Raw genomic sequence first — 15,007 nt, 5'->3', positions numbered from 1 at the left:
GCATTTGAGTAAAGCCAAGGAATTGGTCCTGGTAACTGTAATGTTATGCAACACCAGCAAGGTTGTGAGTAATAAGAGTACAGTACCGGGTAATTTGCAGTTGAGTAAAGCCGAGGAGGTGCACCTTGGAGTTGTATGTTAATGATATATTTTTCCATACTTGGATTTCATATTAATAAACCTTTTCTTAGAGTACATTAGGGGTGTTCATTTTCCCGCAGTAGTTCACCTTTATTTCCGTCCAAGTGACTTGATACCAGAATTACAATACCCATGTGCCCTAGACCCTCGCCATGCTACCAAAAAGAACTGAGGTTATGTAGTAACCATGAACTGTAATATGTAGAAAGAACAATTGAAAGAACTAAGAAAAGGGCCCAAGAGAAGTCTGAGTAAGACAAGGGGGGAAGCTTGAGTCTGAGAGTAACCCCCCCCCCCCTTACAATGGGTCAGGTGAATTTCTTACGTCTATTTTTATAATCTAATCAGAGATTGAGCTTGCCAGGAAAAAGTGAAATGGGCGTCAAATGCACAAGCTAACAATACTAGTTTCACAAACTCAGCAAGACAGCGAACTATTCACGGGGATAAGTTAGATTTTGGAGATTATGCAGGTTGACAGAATAGTTCAGGAGATTAATGACTTTCTTAAATAGACAACTGACACTAACTAAACTACAAATATCAGATTCTCTGATGTTTGGGCATCAAAATAATCTAACCAGTCGCAATTGGAAATTCATGGCTATCCCAAGGGATGATACAATATCACGGGATGCCATTCGTACTGGCAGACTCGACACTCATTTACTCGACAAGTGTTACTAACAATAAAGACAGTTGAAGCTTTCCACATCAATCACAAAGGATATTGAATGCTCTTACTGTAATCAGACATATCTAAATTGATTCAAAACAATGGTGTTCTTTCTCACATTCAAATTCACTTTATAGAGAGGTTGGTTTCAGGAAGTCAGAGAAAATGGACAGCACCCAAGCTTGGGCGCGATGAGAAAACGGACGCCTCAGATGGGGGACTCAATAAAGAAGGCATAGCTACATGTTTTGTGGGCTATTGAGAGTAATATGAATCGTCTGATTTTACGTTAACTGACGTGTATGACCGTGGTCATTACACCAGCAGTATTCATATTTGTCACACGTCAGTTTTAATTTGCCAGACATGAATTGCAAGATCTGGTGTGTTTTGGTCTTATTGAAACTAAAAGCAAGAGGATAACAAAAATATAGGTTACAGCTGCATCAACACACAACAGTACATAAAGTCTCTCAGAAAGTAAATGCCCACACAGAATTGGTATTATTAGGCTGACTGAAGAGAAATGGTTCTGGATTCACTAGGGTAATGAGGAATGTCAATGTACACTGGATTCATCCACGTGAAACAGAGGAACCTCTAGGTGACATTGTAGTGGACTTCTCCCCTACAACTGCGTAGCCGCAGCCACCAGCTGCTACCATCTTCCCTAGCAACCAAGCGGCGGCGTCACCAGATGTCACCGTATCCTCGCAACCGAGCCAAAGACTGGTTACTTCTCGGGTTTTCCCAACATGACTCATAGATGACTCACGGCTGCCGGGTATATAAGCTCTGTCTCTCCATTGAGATTCATTCTGGCCATTCTACTTGAACAAGCAACACCTCCTCCGCCGCTGCCTGGCGGCCCTCGCCTCTCCTCCGCCTGCCTGGCGGTCCTCGCTACCGCCGGTGAGCATGGCGACCCACCAGCTGTCCTCTGAGCTTCCTCACCAACCAGCTCTCTCATTCTGGCCTCTCTTCCTGAACAAGCAACACCTCCTCCTCCGCCGCTGCCTGGCGGTCCTCGCTCCCGCCGGCGAGCATGGCGACCCACCAGCTGTCCTTCTCTGAGCTTCCTCACCAACCAGCTCTCATTCTGGCCCATCTTCCTGAACACGCAACACCTCCTCCAGCAAGCTCCACGCTGTCCAGCTTTCATTCAACCAGGAGGCCAGCAACAGGCAACATCTTCTCTAACGAAGCTCCTGCACATCTACCTCCTTCAACACGCTACTCACCGTACGTCTCTACTGAGCAGCTCCTCACCACACGGCACCTCCAGCACCAGACTGTCTATCATATAACTTATATTATACAAGAAAACCACCTTAGAGTTTCCATCCATCCTGAGTGCTAGACAACATTATACCACGAAACCCCCTACAACATAAACTCACCTGAAGGGAGGTGAGAGAAGTCAGGGCAGCGTGAGCAATGTTGTTGGCTCGGAGAAGACGTCTAAGTACAGCAGCATGGCGGCGTTCCTCGAGTGCACGCTCTCGACGACTCCGTTCTACTGCCCCCGCCACCCTCCACCTGAGGAATGCCAGTGACCAACCAATCAAATGGGCCGCAAGTTTAAGAGACTCGAAATAAACCTGACTACACCATATAGTGACCTGGGACCTACTTGAATTGGGACCCATTAGACTTGCCACTTGGGAAATATCAGATTGTCATTCTCAACATCAACTTTTTACAGCCATTTTCTATGCTTGTGTGGATTAGCAAAAGAGTGAAAGAAGTGGTCATTTGAAGAAACAAAGGTTTACAGTAGGAAAGGGTCAGGGAGTGAATAAGGGGGCCAGAGTTTGAGAGGGAGAGAGTCAAGGAGGGAAAGGGAGTAGAGTATTGTATTAAGAAGTAGAGTGAAGGGTTAGGGGCAGAAGAAAGCGATCAGAGAGTAAACAGAATGAAGGAAAGTATCAAAAAGTGAAAGAAGGGATCAGGGAATGAAGGGAAATATTGGGGAATTAAGGGAAAGATCAGGGAATAGAGGGATAACATTACGTTGTCCGTACAGTTTGCTTTTAGTGTGGTGGACAAATTTAAACCAGGAAGATGTATGGTTGAATCCTTACCTCAGTTCCCGTAAGACAGTAACAAGGGAGAATACAGCTGGGTCACAACCTGCTGGTCGTGGCCCTGCCCCTTCTGTTCTGGCTTCATCTGTACCCAGTCCAGAGTCATCGTCATCACCACTGTCTCCCACATCACCTTCACTTTCCCCACTGCCGGATACTGAATGACATGATATGAAAATATGAGAGCACAAGTGGAAGTGAAAGCTGGTACAGTACATGCGTATTAAAGACTAAACACATGAACGAGGAACACAAATGAATTCCAAGACTGCAATAAGGTCCTTACACTCAGAGCCGTCCCGAGAGGTGTGTGGGGCCCAGGGCAATTAATTGACTGCGGGGCCCCTTTGCATTCTTATATATATATATATATATATATATATATATATATATATCCACCCTAATGTACTTAACCTAACCTAACCTAGCCTACCCTTCTGTATTTAACCTAACCTAGTCCACCCTCTCGTACTTAACCTAACCAAACCTAGCCCACATTATGCACTTGACCTAATATAACCTGACCCACACTCTTGTAATACACTAGAGCTAACCAACACTCCTGTATCATTAACAACCAAGGACCATAAACTAAGTGCTGCAGGTCAAATGGTTTATCCAAGTCAGCCCCAACAAAACTTAAACATTGCTATGGGGTCCATAGGGACTGGACCCTAATCCTAATGGTTAGACTTATTAAGGTAGAGTATGGGCCTATTACTATAAGGCTGGAATAAATATGATCAGTCACCCAGGCCACCTCAATCAACTTCAAAAAGTGGGTTACTATCTCATACTGGGGCCACACCATATTTTACTCTGCATTATCTAACTTAGAATGTATTGGATTCAAGATATATCAGGCTAAGGACTTATCTTCCTCAGTATGGTATGTACAGTACCTGGTATAGGTCGTACCTGACTCAGGACGTGACACGCCAGAAGTGGTACTGGATTCGAAGTAGCGGGTGAGCTGGACTTCAAATTGCGCATTATCAGTGACGAGATGGGCGAAGGCGTGGTCAACCTCCTCCTCCAGGTGAGCCAGACACTCCTGTTCACGTTCATATTCCTCAATCCTCTGACGGAGCCCCAACACCTACGTGGAGAATTGATGGCCAAGTGAGGATATGAAGATGAAGAAATAGATGGAAGAGTGGTAAGTTGCTGCGGTGTATAACAATGTAAACATATTCTGTACTGTAATAGGATACTTCATATTCCAGGTTTTTCCAAGGATATTTTCTTCTTTCGTAAGTCACAAATCAGTCAATACAGTCAACACCACATATATAAAATAAATGTCCATTTCCAGTTCTTACATAGATCAAGATCTACTCCTGATCAGAAACAACAAAAATTAGATAATTATTTTCCAGTTCTCCAAGGAGCCTGTGTGTAGGAAACTTACCTTCTCCTTGACGAGTTGCTGCTCACGAATTCTCTCTTTTAGCGCTGCCCTCAAATTCTTCTCAGAGTCCTTGTACCTCACCCTTACACCCACTGCCCGCACTAGCTGGCCGGCTCTCAATATTGCCCATGCCAGCCTCCCACGCTCACCCACCACATATTGCTCACATTTGCTAAGGGCCTCCTCTACCTCCAATGCCAATGGCTGCAGTGGCTCAATAACCTGTTGGGAAGAAGCTGAAGTGGGTATATAAAGTGGTGTTTGTGGTAAACCTGCAGGACTGTTGCAGATCTTTTCACAAACTGGTTAATCAAAATGAATATTTACTTTTTAAACTCCACCTCTATATCCTATTAATTTTCGTATCCCCCCCCCCCCACACACACAAAATGTTTTGACCATGAAGACTGTTGTTTACCTGCCCATAGTCGTGAATCATCAGTATTTCATTTTGAGTTGGTATTCCATTACATTGCTAATTCTTATGTTTTCTCTTATATTTGTCACCTATTATACCTTTAAATTGCTACTAGCAAGCTGGAAAATTGGTAGAGTGGGTTAGGTAGCGTGGGCTGTGGGCTCTGCTTTGTTACTGTATTGGAAGTGTCATGGTTGGCTGGTTGATCAACAACCCTAATTTCCTTATAAGGCATTTGATTTTAAATAGATGCAAATAAGGTCCTTTGTTGTCGTTCATTAGCCATTAGTTTCATATCCCTTGAGCACCCACCCACCTGAGTGAGAGAGGTGAGGTAGGTAGTGCGGGCACATTGAATGTGCTGCACCTGTTCCAGGGAGAGGGGTGGGCGGGGTGCAGGGGGTGGCTTGGGTGTTTCTCGCACACTGCGCCGCCCACGCCCACTTCGATGGGTCTTGGTGGTGCGAGGGGTGGTGTAGGTGCGAGTAGTAGTAGTAGTTGTAGTGCGGGCTGTGCGGATGTCCCTGGTGGTGCGTGGAGTCCTGGAAATCTTAGCTGTCCGGGGTGATCCAGAGAGACTCAGGGGAGGCACATCTGTCTGCAATAAGCGGTACACACTATAGAACTGGTAACAGTGTTAAGCACGCCAAATTCTCCGGGGAAGAATTGTTCCCATTTTACATTTGTTTTACTGAGAAGGAGCGCCCACCTGCACCCCATCACTGGCCTGAATTTGTTATTTTGTGTCTCACTGGATATATCTTTCGCAGACACTGTTTATACCAAAGGTACTAAAGTACAATTGCCTCCACTTGAACATACCACAACCTGGGAGTGTGAGTGAGGGCTCGGGTACGAGATGTGTCAATGCAGCGCCATAGTCAAGGCTTAGTGAATGGGCGTGAAACAGTGAAATTACCCGGTTTGCGAAAAGATACATACAATAAAGGAGGCAAAGAGATAAACGAACATTGCAATAAGTGTTATGCAGAAATATTGTGTAGCCACGACTGAGCGACTAGGACTGAGTTATGGGGAACCGACAAACAGAGTAATCCACGGTTTCACGCCTAGTGTTGCCCCGCCACATCTTGTATTTATTTATTTTTTACGAGGAATACCCCACCAGGCACAGGTCATCGACCAACAACGGGGCCTAGGGGGTGAAAAAATAAGCGTAAAAAGAAATTAAAGATAGAAAAAAACAAGATTATACTGTGTTAATCTACACCACGAAGATGCCGGAAAACCAGCTTTTTAAAGTGAGAGGTTGTATCAGTATGGAAACATTGAAGAAGGCAGAGCATTCTACAGTTTGGCCAAAAGCAAAAAGAACAAAAGGAAGAATTCTAAAGAAAACGACTCAGAAAAAAACAACTTCGGCCGAAATAGCCGAAAGACAAAGTAGCCAGTATTCTCCAAACAAGCCCTGAAGGTCATTCTACTCAACGCTCTCAAACGGACAGGACCTCCTCTCAACAAGCTCCTCACCACACAGAAACTCCCTAGCACTGCACTGTACATACAATACATGTAGAGTTAAGCTATTCTGAGTCTCCTTTCTCACCTCCATCCTTAGTGCGAGATCTCCTACATGTACTGTACGAATGTACTGTATGTGAGCCTAACAAAGAGAAAATAGACAACTGGCCACATACACGACTCTATAATACCACCATCTTCAACTAGGCCACAAAATCAACGAGCATCAAAGGGAAGTACAGTGAGTCTGTTGTTGAAACAATATATGGAAGAAGGAACTTTCCCATTTTCAAGGAATCCAAAGCTCTGCTGGAAAGGAGTGCTCCCAACTTTGCACCCACTGAAGAACCTGGCAAGGGAGCTGATGGGGTGTACTGCAACATCTGCTCCATCCGAGTGAGTTTTCAGTATTGCTGGAAATTATTTCACAGCCAACAGGGCCCAACTTGGTGTCGCTTCTTTCCGGCCATAGTTAATGATAAAGTGTAATGGTGAATTATTTGAAAAATCCCGGCTTTGTAAATATTATGTGTAACTTGAAGTATCATGGACTGAACTGGAATCTTGATAGCCCATGACTGCTTTTTTCACAATAGTTTAAGTGAAACATACTCATCACTTATAACTAGACAGCATGGCGGTGAGCTAGCATGTAGAAACTTGTAATTGTAATTATAATTATTATTGAACTCTAAATTTTCAAAATGTAATTGTAATGTAATTGAACATTTGAAATGTAAATGTAATTGTAATTAAAAATTCAGGCAAGGATTTGTAATTGTAATTGATTTAAAAAGGTGTAATTGTTCCAACCCTGAGTAAGTGGTATATTAGAGTTGGTAGGGTGGAATTTAAGTGGACATAATATATTTTGTAAACGATTTTGCAGGTTGAAACACTTTAAATAAATATTTCAATAAACCCGGAGTTTCTAGTTGGACTTACTTACAGTACCTTTTATCTCTCTACAATCTTTAATCTTTTCCCGCTTCTGTATGGAATAGATCAAAAGGTAAAGAAACCGTAAATAAATGAGGAAATACTGGATGAGAGTAAATAAATAAGTTTAATATGCAACAGGAAAGAACCTGAGTAACAAAAAATATACCCACACATGATCATATCCTTAACTTGCATTCGAGGTTTACAAACTGAATATCTAGCCTCCACACGATATACTTCAGTGTCATTAACTGGCAAAATCATAAGTACTGTAACATGATGAAGTAAGTTTCTTCCTCCGGATTAATATCCATTAAAAGGACTGTACTGCTACCATGTACTTATTCTTCTTAACTTCGTTTTAATGATGATGTGGATCCCAAACAATGTCAACCTTCTAAACTTTGTATCTTATAACTTGGGCAAGTACTGTACTGTATAACTGTACAGTACTGTATAATGGTATGACTGCCATAACCATCTGGAATAAATATATGTTCAGTAGCATAAACCAAATATACCATTCTTTTTTTTCGGGGGGGGGGGGATTAGGTACTTTTATATACAGTACGTACAGTTTGGAAATTTATTCATTTAGATAAAGCATCTTACAACCTTTCATAAATAAACAAGTATATATTCAAAGACAAGATTATCGATGATCTTGGCAGACAAGAAGCATACAAAATAGACCTAGCTTAAGTAAATGTAACAAAGTATAGTATAAAAAAATTCAGTTTCATTCATATTCAATATGACAGTAACTGTATATCAGTAAGTACGTAATTCATTGGTTTGAAGAATCAGTAGTAGTTTTCTGATCTGACTACTACTGAGTGTGGAGTCACTATCCTTACAATCTAGGTCAATTAATACTCACTCCTTCACTGTCCTTTTTAGTGTCCGGTCTCCTCCTGCCTGGAGTGGCAGCTCCTGGGGATGCTTTAGCTCTTCTGCCAGGGGTGACAGTCCCTGGAGAAGTCTTAGCCCTCCTGCTGGTGCTGCCTCCAGGACCACGCCTCAACCCATCACCAGGACTAAGGACATCCTCATTGTCCTCCAGGTCCAGTGAATCGCAGTAGAACTCGTTCACTAATTCGTCCGAGACCTGGAAGAAGTAGCAAATATTACAGTAAAGTGAGGAGCTTAATGATGTGTGACTTGATCCATCCCATTTACAGTATACTCTCGGTACAGGTCGAGTTTTATGATGAAATTTTTATGCATAATAATTTTGAGGGGGTAAAATTCATGCATTTCCGTAGGTCTTTTACAGTAAACGATAACTACCTGTTACAGTTGGTGGGGGAGGTATTGATGGGGGGGAAGAGCTAGGGGTGGCGGTCCTGAGTAAGGTAAGAGAGCGCAAGTCAAGGGCCACATACGTAGTAAGAGTGTATGTGGTCTTAGAATTATCCTTAACACCTGAAGAAGGTGTTAAGGTTGGTGGATGTAGCTTGATGTTGACGGCCTTAATGACCCTGGCAGTTAATAGGGCAGTCTAAAGCACAAACAACCAACCAATCAACCAACCAGGAGGGCTGTATTAATCACAATCATTCATGTTAGTTAACTTAATGTCAGATGATTCATATTACGCTCGATAGTCCACAAAATATGTAGGTATAACGTGTTTCTTGAGTCGGCCCATCGAGACGTATGTTTTCTGTCAATTCCTTTCAGAAGCCTCACAAAATCCCCTGTTGATGTTTGTATATTTAAAATTAGGAATGAATGCGTATGTGTTACCGTAAGATATACAGTATATACCTACTTTTACCTGAAATATTCAAGATCCATTGAGAGTGATGTTGAAAGCTTCAACTATATTTACTTGCAGTGAAATTGTCAAATAAGTCGAGTGTTGAGGTGAGCAATAAAGGATAGAATACTTTTTCCGCCCTGTAAGAGACTATGAGATGCCTATTCACCACTGAAGTTGTATTTCCCTGATTTGTAACCATCAGAGAATCTGATGACTATATTTTAAGTGATTGTCAATTTTGTATTAAAGAAAGTCATTAATCATTTGAGAGAACCTGTCAGCGGCCACCAGTCCCTGAAGTTTACCCACCATGTGTGAATCACCCGTGAGTCAACCCTTGTGTGTAACACAACGCTGACTCTCTAGAAGGGTGCCTACCAACCTGCGTACTTGTAACCAATTAATTGATGCAGTGCAAGCTCAAACACTGATTAGATTATAAGTGTTAGCCTTAATAAATTAATGTAAACCCATAGCACTAATTTTCATGCTATTTATGCACACAGCAGTAGGCAGGTTTTTCTGTAGTCACAGTTTAAGGTAATAATGGCTAATAATTACCTATGCAAGTGTGGAAATTGGCTATAAAATGGTGATGATGATGATACTAATGAACAAATGCTAAGCTAACCTATCCGTAACATAAGCTGTGTCGATGGTGAAGGTGGTGGGTGACATATCAAGACAAATAGGTGACCTGACATTCGAGTGACTTATCTGAACGTGTAGGTAACCAGAAACATGATAATGACTAAATGGGATGGGGTAGTAACTCACCTGGACATTTAAATGGTGAGGCAGGTGAGTAAGGGTGAGGGGTGAGTGACCCCACTCAGCCCGGTGCTGGTTCACCTGTTGTAGAATATTCTCCTGGGCAGCAGCAGCTTCCTCCACACGCACCTTCACCTGACTTCCCTCTAGCTCCACCTACCCATGCCAACATAAATTATTGTACTACACCAAACTGTAATGCAATACAATACAATACAAATATATACTGCACAAAAAGGATGATCATGGGTAAGAGTGACAGGGACAAGATATAATAGGGAAGAAGAGAAAATTGTACTTTATATCTGTACACTAAGTTGAACCAATTGACAGGGTACCACATGGAGTACCAAAGTTGGTACTGAAAAAGCTACGAGTCGAGGAGCACTATTGTTTGAGTAGTTATGGCATTAAATTAGGACTCAAAAACCTCTGTGAGAATAAATGGTGAGGAATTTATGGTAAAAATAGGCCATCAGGGACCTGTCTTGAGCTTCCTTCTGTTTATCACGGTGCTGGGATCAATATCACGGGACTTATGACTGGCCTGTCTGGGAGTTGTTGTATGCTGATGACTTAGTGCTGATAGCAGATATCAATGAAGTGGCAATAGAGCAATTTAAGAAATGGAAGTATTGTATGGGTTAAAGCCAAAGGGGCTGAGAGTGTGTGGCAAAAACAAGAGTGTTGATTAGTGCAGTAGGTGGGGGACCATGGTGGAAAGTGGAAAATGGCCATGTGCTGTGTGGAAGGTGGATGCACAAAAGGTGCAGTGGTGTATATGGCAAACTGCAGGATTTTGCTGACTTTAAGTGTTCTCTATGTGCAAGTAACCATTTGTCCACAGCAAGGCTGGAGATAATCAACATTGGGGATATGTCCCTGGTCTGTGTCAATGATTTCTGTTATCTGGGTGATATGATCAGTGCCGTGTGGATGTGCTGAAGTCTGTTCAACTGAAAGAATCAGAAATGGCTGGAGGAAGTTTAGGGAACTACTACATTCCACGTGAAGAATGTATGCAAGTGATGTGAGAAGAGTGATGTTGGTTGTATGTCAGTGAAATATGGGCAGTTAAAGAGGATGACATACATAGTCTTCAGCGAGCTGAAATGAGAACGGTGAAGTGGATATACTTTTGAACAGCATGCCAAGAGCTACACCCCTACATTTTATTTAGGCCTGCATGGATAGGTCTGCCTTAAAGCCTTTTTTGTCCACCGCTGATTCGATTACCAGCCGTCGTAGAATAAGACGCACCAGTGTATCCCAGTGTTTCTATCACTCCCCAAAAAATTAAACGAGGCTGGGATAATGATATAAATATTATATCTATAGGATCCAATAATGACGCAGAGATATTCTTATCTGTTTCAGGTATGAGACAATCAGCAGTACATATCAAACACCATCAACATTGTGTGGCTGACCTTGCCGAGGAGGTGCCACAGCTGAGCCTCAACTTGCGCCACAGTGACACTGGTTGGGGGTACAGTGATCTCATCGTTAATGTCTTGGTCTCGTTCATCTTCCCCTTGTCCTCCCTCACCTTCCTCGCCCTCTTCTTGCAGGGGAATGGAATGTTCTGTCTTATATGCTGCCAGCTGAAATATTAGGTATCCTTATACTATCTGCCACCTGTAATGTCAAGCACCAATGTACTAGCTGTTATTTGTAGGTCAAACACCAGTGAACTATACTATCTGCCAACTGCAAGTCAAACACCAGTTGCAATGTGACGCATCCCTGTACCAATTCAAGCTATCAGCTGCAGTGGCATGGTTCTAAGTATTACCTGGGCTGATCTAGCAAGCTCCCTGGCACGGTACTCCTTTAGGCGGGTTAGGGCCATGCGCCTCCATTTAAGGTTACGTCCCATGTCCAAGTCTGCCTCAGGGGTGAGGTCAGCACCCCCACCTCGTCCTGCTGACCCCACACGAGTTACCACTTCCCGTACCTGCCAGTAATAAATATTGCGAGTCTTTCTCATCCAAAAACTGCTAAAATTGGATCAAGGAAAAAGCTGTGGGCCACGTAGAGTCCTAGCAGTGCCCAGAGGCACAGCCTTGGCAGGGATAACATGAGAAGCATCCCCTAAAGCTTGGAAAATTCAAATTTCTATATTCAAGTCTGAAAAACATGGCTATTAGTGAAAGAAATGTCTGCCTCTGCTCAAATCTCTTATTTTACTTCATTTCAACACATGAATCCTTTCTCATGTTACTGAGAAACAATGATATTGTAACTGATGAAAGGACAAGAACAACACTTAATGTCCCTTCTCCATGTTCTACAGCATGTGAAAAGTTATAGCTGGGACTCACATGTGCTTGTAGTGCAGCTACACTGTCTCTCTCTTCACCTTCCTCACTGGTGTCCCCCTCAGGACCCTCACAACTGCTGGAGAAACAAATAGAATCAGAATGAAGTGATAAAGATAATAATTAAGATAGGGAAGACAGAGAGAGTGGCACCAGAATAGGAAAGATGGAATAAAATATAAAAGGTAGAGCAGGAGAAACGAAGATATGATAGAGGAGCAGGGGGGGGGGGGGTTATTGGTGGTCAAAACACATTTAATTACTTGTACTGTACTTCTTATTTGGATTAAAAACTTATAATTAAAAACATACAAAAGGAAACATCCAGGGAAATATTCAAAACAAATTCTATGATACATTGAAGAAAGACTACAAGATATAGGTAGATAGATACTGTATATATTTACAGTACTCAATAACATTTTCATACACGTTTTCAATGGTGTAGGTGTACAGAGGCAGAGCAGGAATACAAACAATGGTAAACGGTGAGTCGATCAAAGCAATGGTGAAGATACCCAAAGAAACATTCAACGAAAGCATCCATGGAAGTAATTAAATAAGCACATAATGGAAATATAACTAATTGTACTTACGGAAATATTTGAGAAACCATATAATATTCATGCAGCTATTCAGGGATCATGCCACTGACTTACCTGGTGGACCTATGGGTGGTGTTGGTAGGTCGTGGGGTAAGGCCACTGCCCACCTGGTTCTTGTAATCCTCAGTGGGTCCCTCCCTCTTCACCAAATCCCCCTTCACTGACCCTGACCTAGAAATAATATTTTCAACATCCATAACACTGATCCAATGGAAGAAATTTTCTCACGAGTCAAAAACCTGAACACACTACAGGAGCCTCACTACACTTCTGGCACTCCACCACAGCTAGCACAAGCCAGGCACTCCTTATTTACACAGCTCATTCTCATTCTTACCAGGTTTTATCAAACTGTATTTTAAAACAGATGACAAGTTGTTCTTAGGAGTGTTATTTCTACAGACACATAATGAGACACTCACACACCCAAACACACAGACTTATATTCTCAATAAGACCACCATTATTCTTGTGAAAAAGTCATGGTTTCAAATTGAGGAAAAAATCTTATTGTATTACACAGACTTTTGTGTAATTAAGGCCCTACCGAACTTGGTGTTTGACTTTAAACAATATTGAAAATGGCCCAAATCCATAAACTAAAATGAAACAGACTTACTAGGATGTGCTTTACAAGGCATGGATTAATACTCATCTAAAGGACTTTCTTTTATCTCAAAGAACATTCATCACAGTATTATACAGCATAAGCATAGTGACTAACTGACAGAGAGCTCTTAGTGGTTCAGAGGACCATCATCCAGCTGATAGAGCGCTCCTTGTGGCACTCAGGACTTCTACCAGTGTTACACAGAGCAAGGATCACTTCCCACTTGAAAAAAGAGGCTCCTTTAGTCATACAGGAGGGCCTCAACCAGAAAGGCCTCCATCTGAGTTTTGCAACACAAAGTTCAGCACTCACCTAACAGAGGGCTCCTCACGTGCTGCAGGAGGACCTCGACCAGCACGAATAGAATTCAGCCAGTCGTTCAACAGGTCCCGTACCTGTAAAAGCATTGGAGACTCAACACATACTGTACCTCTAAAAACAATGTATTCAAAGATTTATATTTTTCCCTTCAAAACAGAATACGGCCTTAGCAAATAAACGTTCTACTCTCTGGAGTATGATAAACTGATCATGATGATATTAGAATACCGTCACTTACAGAATATACTGGTAAGATTCATTGCTTGAGTTTCTCCACGATACACTGGAATGTTTAAGAACAAAAATCCTTTTTTCTTTGATATTTATCACTCTGCTGGGTCCCTTTACAACTGGGGTCTATTAAGGCTGGGTCCCAGTCTTTATGATTACGACAGGTTGGAGCCTACTAGAACTGGGGTCCATCTAACTTTTCACCAAGTGGCCTTAGGACTCACCTGAAGTACAGCGTAGGACTGAAGGGTGTCACCTTCATCTGCCACGCCATCACCAGTCTCCCGCCCCTGTCGGATCTGTCAATAACACAATATGCTATAATTAGTTTGTCTAAATAACACAACACGGTTTCATAAATTGTTCTTAATACATTGAAATCGCGTCTATAACACCCGTAACCTCTTTTGCCAGAACTAACACCTGGGTCACACTCACCTGCGCTAAGCGACTCAGGAGGGTGAACACCTCCTCAGATGTATCCACGGCAGTCAGCACCTCTCCCGAGCTGAAAATAAATTGATCTATGACCCTGAATTTCTCTCAGAGATGGCTGACTCACTCCTTTGGACGTTTTCAATCAACTGACAGTATTCAGAACGGGAAAGCACACTGATTGTCACTGGTTCACTTGTTGATTTCATGCAACCCATCACCCTGTATTGTTTATGACTGTAAAGTTTCTGATCCACGCTAGGACATTCCCCTGTATTTTGGTTCCTCCCAATTTAATTTCCAGCCTTGGCGAAATAAAGTTATATGCTGTCTACATTACCATTACCACCTTAGGAACTGGAAAGAACAAACTGAAATCAGATGGTTCCAGGAGAGTCTGGGAGACTGACCTTAAAAACTGGATGGAGGGGACAGACACCAGAGGGTTCCAGGAGTAGAGGGTCCGAAGTTTGCCCAGTAGCACCTCCAGACGTTCCAGCTCTCTACTGCTGCCAACGACAACCTAATAAATCCAATGGATAATTTTAGGAAGTCTGATTTAGTGTGGCATAAATATATTCCCTATACATTTCTAAGCCATAGTTAAATCCTTTTAATAACACTTCCTGTCACTAAGTCTCTGTTACTGGTATCCAATAGTTATGGCTGCATTTAATCAACCCAGCACGTGCCTTATTGACTTGACTAATAATGCTTTCCATGCACGAGGAATTTCTTTTTTTAATGTAGAGCCATATACAATCCGTCATCTATATTTATCCTAAAATCTA

The 15,007-nt window shown here is 42.3% G+C and overlaps 1 protein-coding gene across 1 annotated transcript in view; it reads right to left on the bottom strand.

The window, feature by feature from the left end:
* LOC121862971 overlaps positions 1–15,007 on the bottom strand; it is a 59,587-nt gene that overhangs the window by 24,573 nt on the left and 20,007 nt on the right. The window contains exons 13-27 of the mRNA XM_042361427.1: positions 14,627–14,739; positions 14,220–14,289; positions 14,006–14,080; positions 13,542–13,624; positions 12,674–12,790; positions 12,018–12,093; positions 11,489–11,650; positions 11,124–11,297; positions 9,700–9,849; positions 8,038–8,265; positions 5,050–5,331; positions 4,316–4,537; positions 3,823–4,003; positions 2,902–3,061; positions 2,218–2,356 (exon numbers count right to left, since the gene is read on the bottom strand). Of these exons, the coding sequence (XP_042217361.1) occupies positions 2,218–2,356; positions 2,902–3,061; positions 3,823–4,003; positions 4,316–4,537; positions 5,050–5,331; positions 8,038–8,265; positions 9,700–9,849; positions 11,124–11,297; positions 11,489–11,650; positions 12,018–12,093; positions 12,674–12,790; positions 13,542–13,624; positions 14,006–14,080; positions 14,220–14,289; positions 14,627–14,739 (2,232 nt within the window). The remainder of the gene's footprint in view (positions 1–2,217; positions 2,357–2,901; positions 3,062–3,822; positions 4,004–4,315; positions 4,538–5,049; positions 5,332–8,037; positions 8,266–9,699; positions 9,850–11,123; positions 11,298–11,488; positions 11,651–12,017; positions 12,094–12,673; positions 12,791–13,541; positions 13,625–14,005; positions 14,081–14,219; positions 14,290–14,626; positions 14,740–15,007) is intronic.

The sequence above is a fragment of the Homarus americanus genome, unplaced genomic scaffold, assembly GCF_018991925.1.
Source record: "Homarus americanus isolate GMGI-L3 unplaced genomic scaffold, GMGI_Hamer_2.0 scaffold24922, whole genome shotgun sequence".
In the NCBI taxonomy this organism is placed as follows: domain Eukaryota; kingdom Metazoa; phylum Arthropoda; class Malacostraca; order Decapoda; family Nephropidae; genus Homarus; species Homarus americanus.
This window is presented reverse-complemented; position numbering and strand designations above follow the sequence as displayed.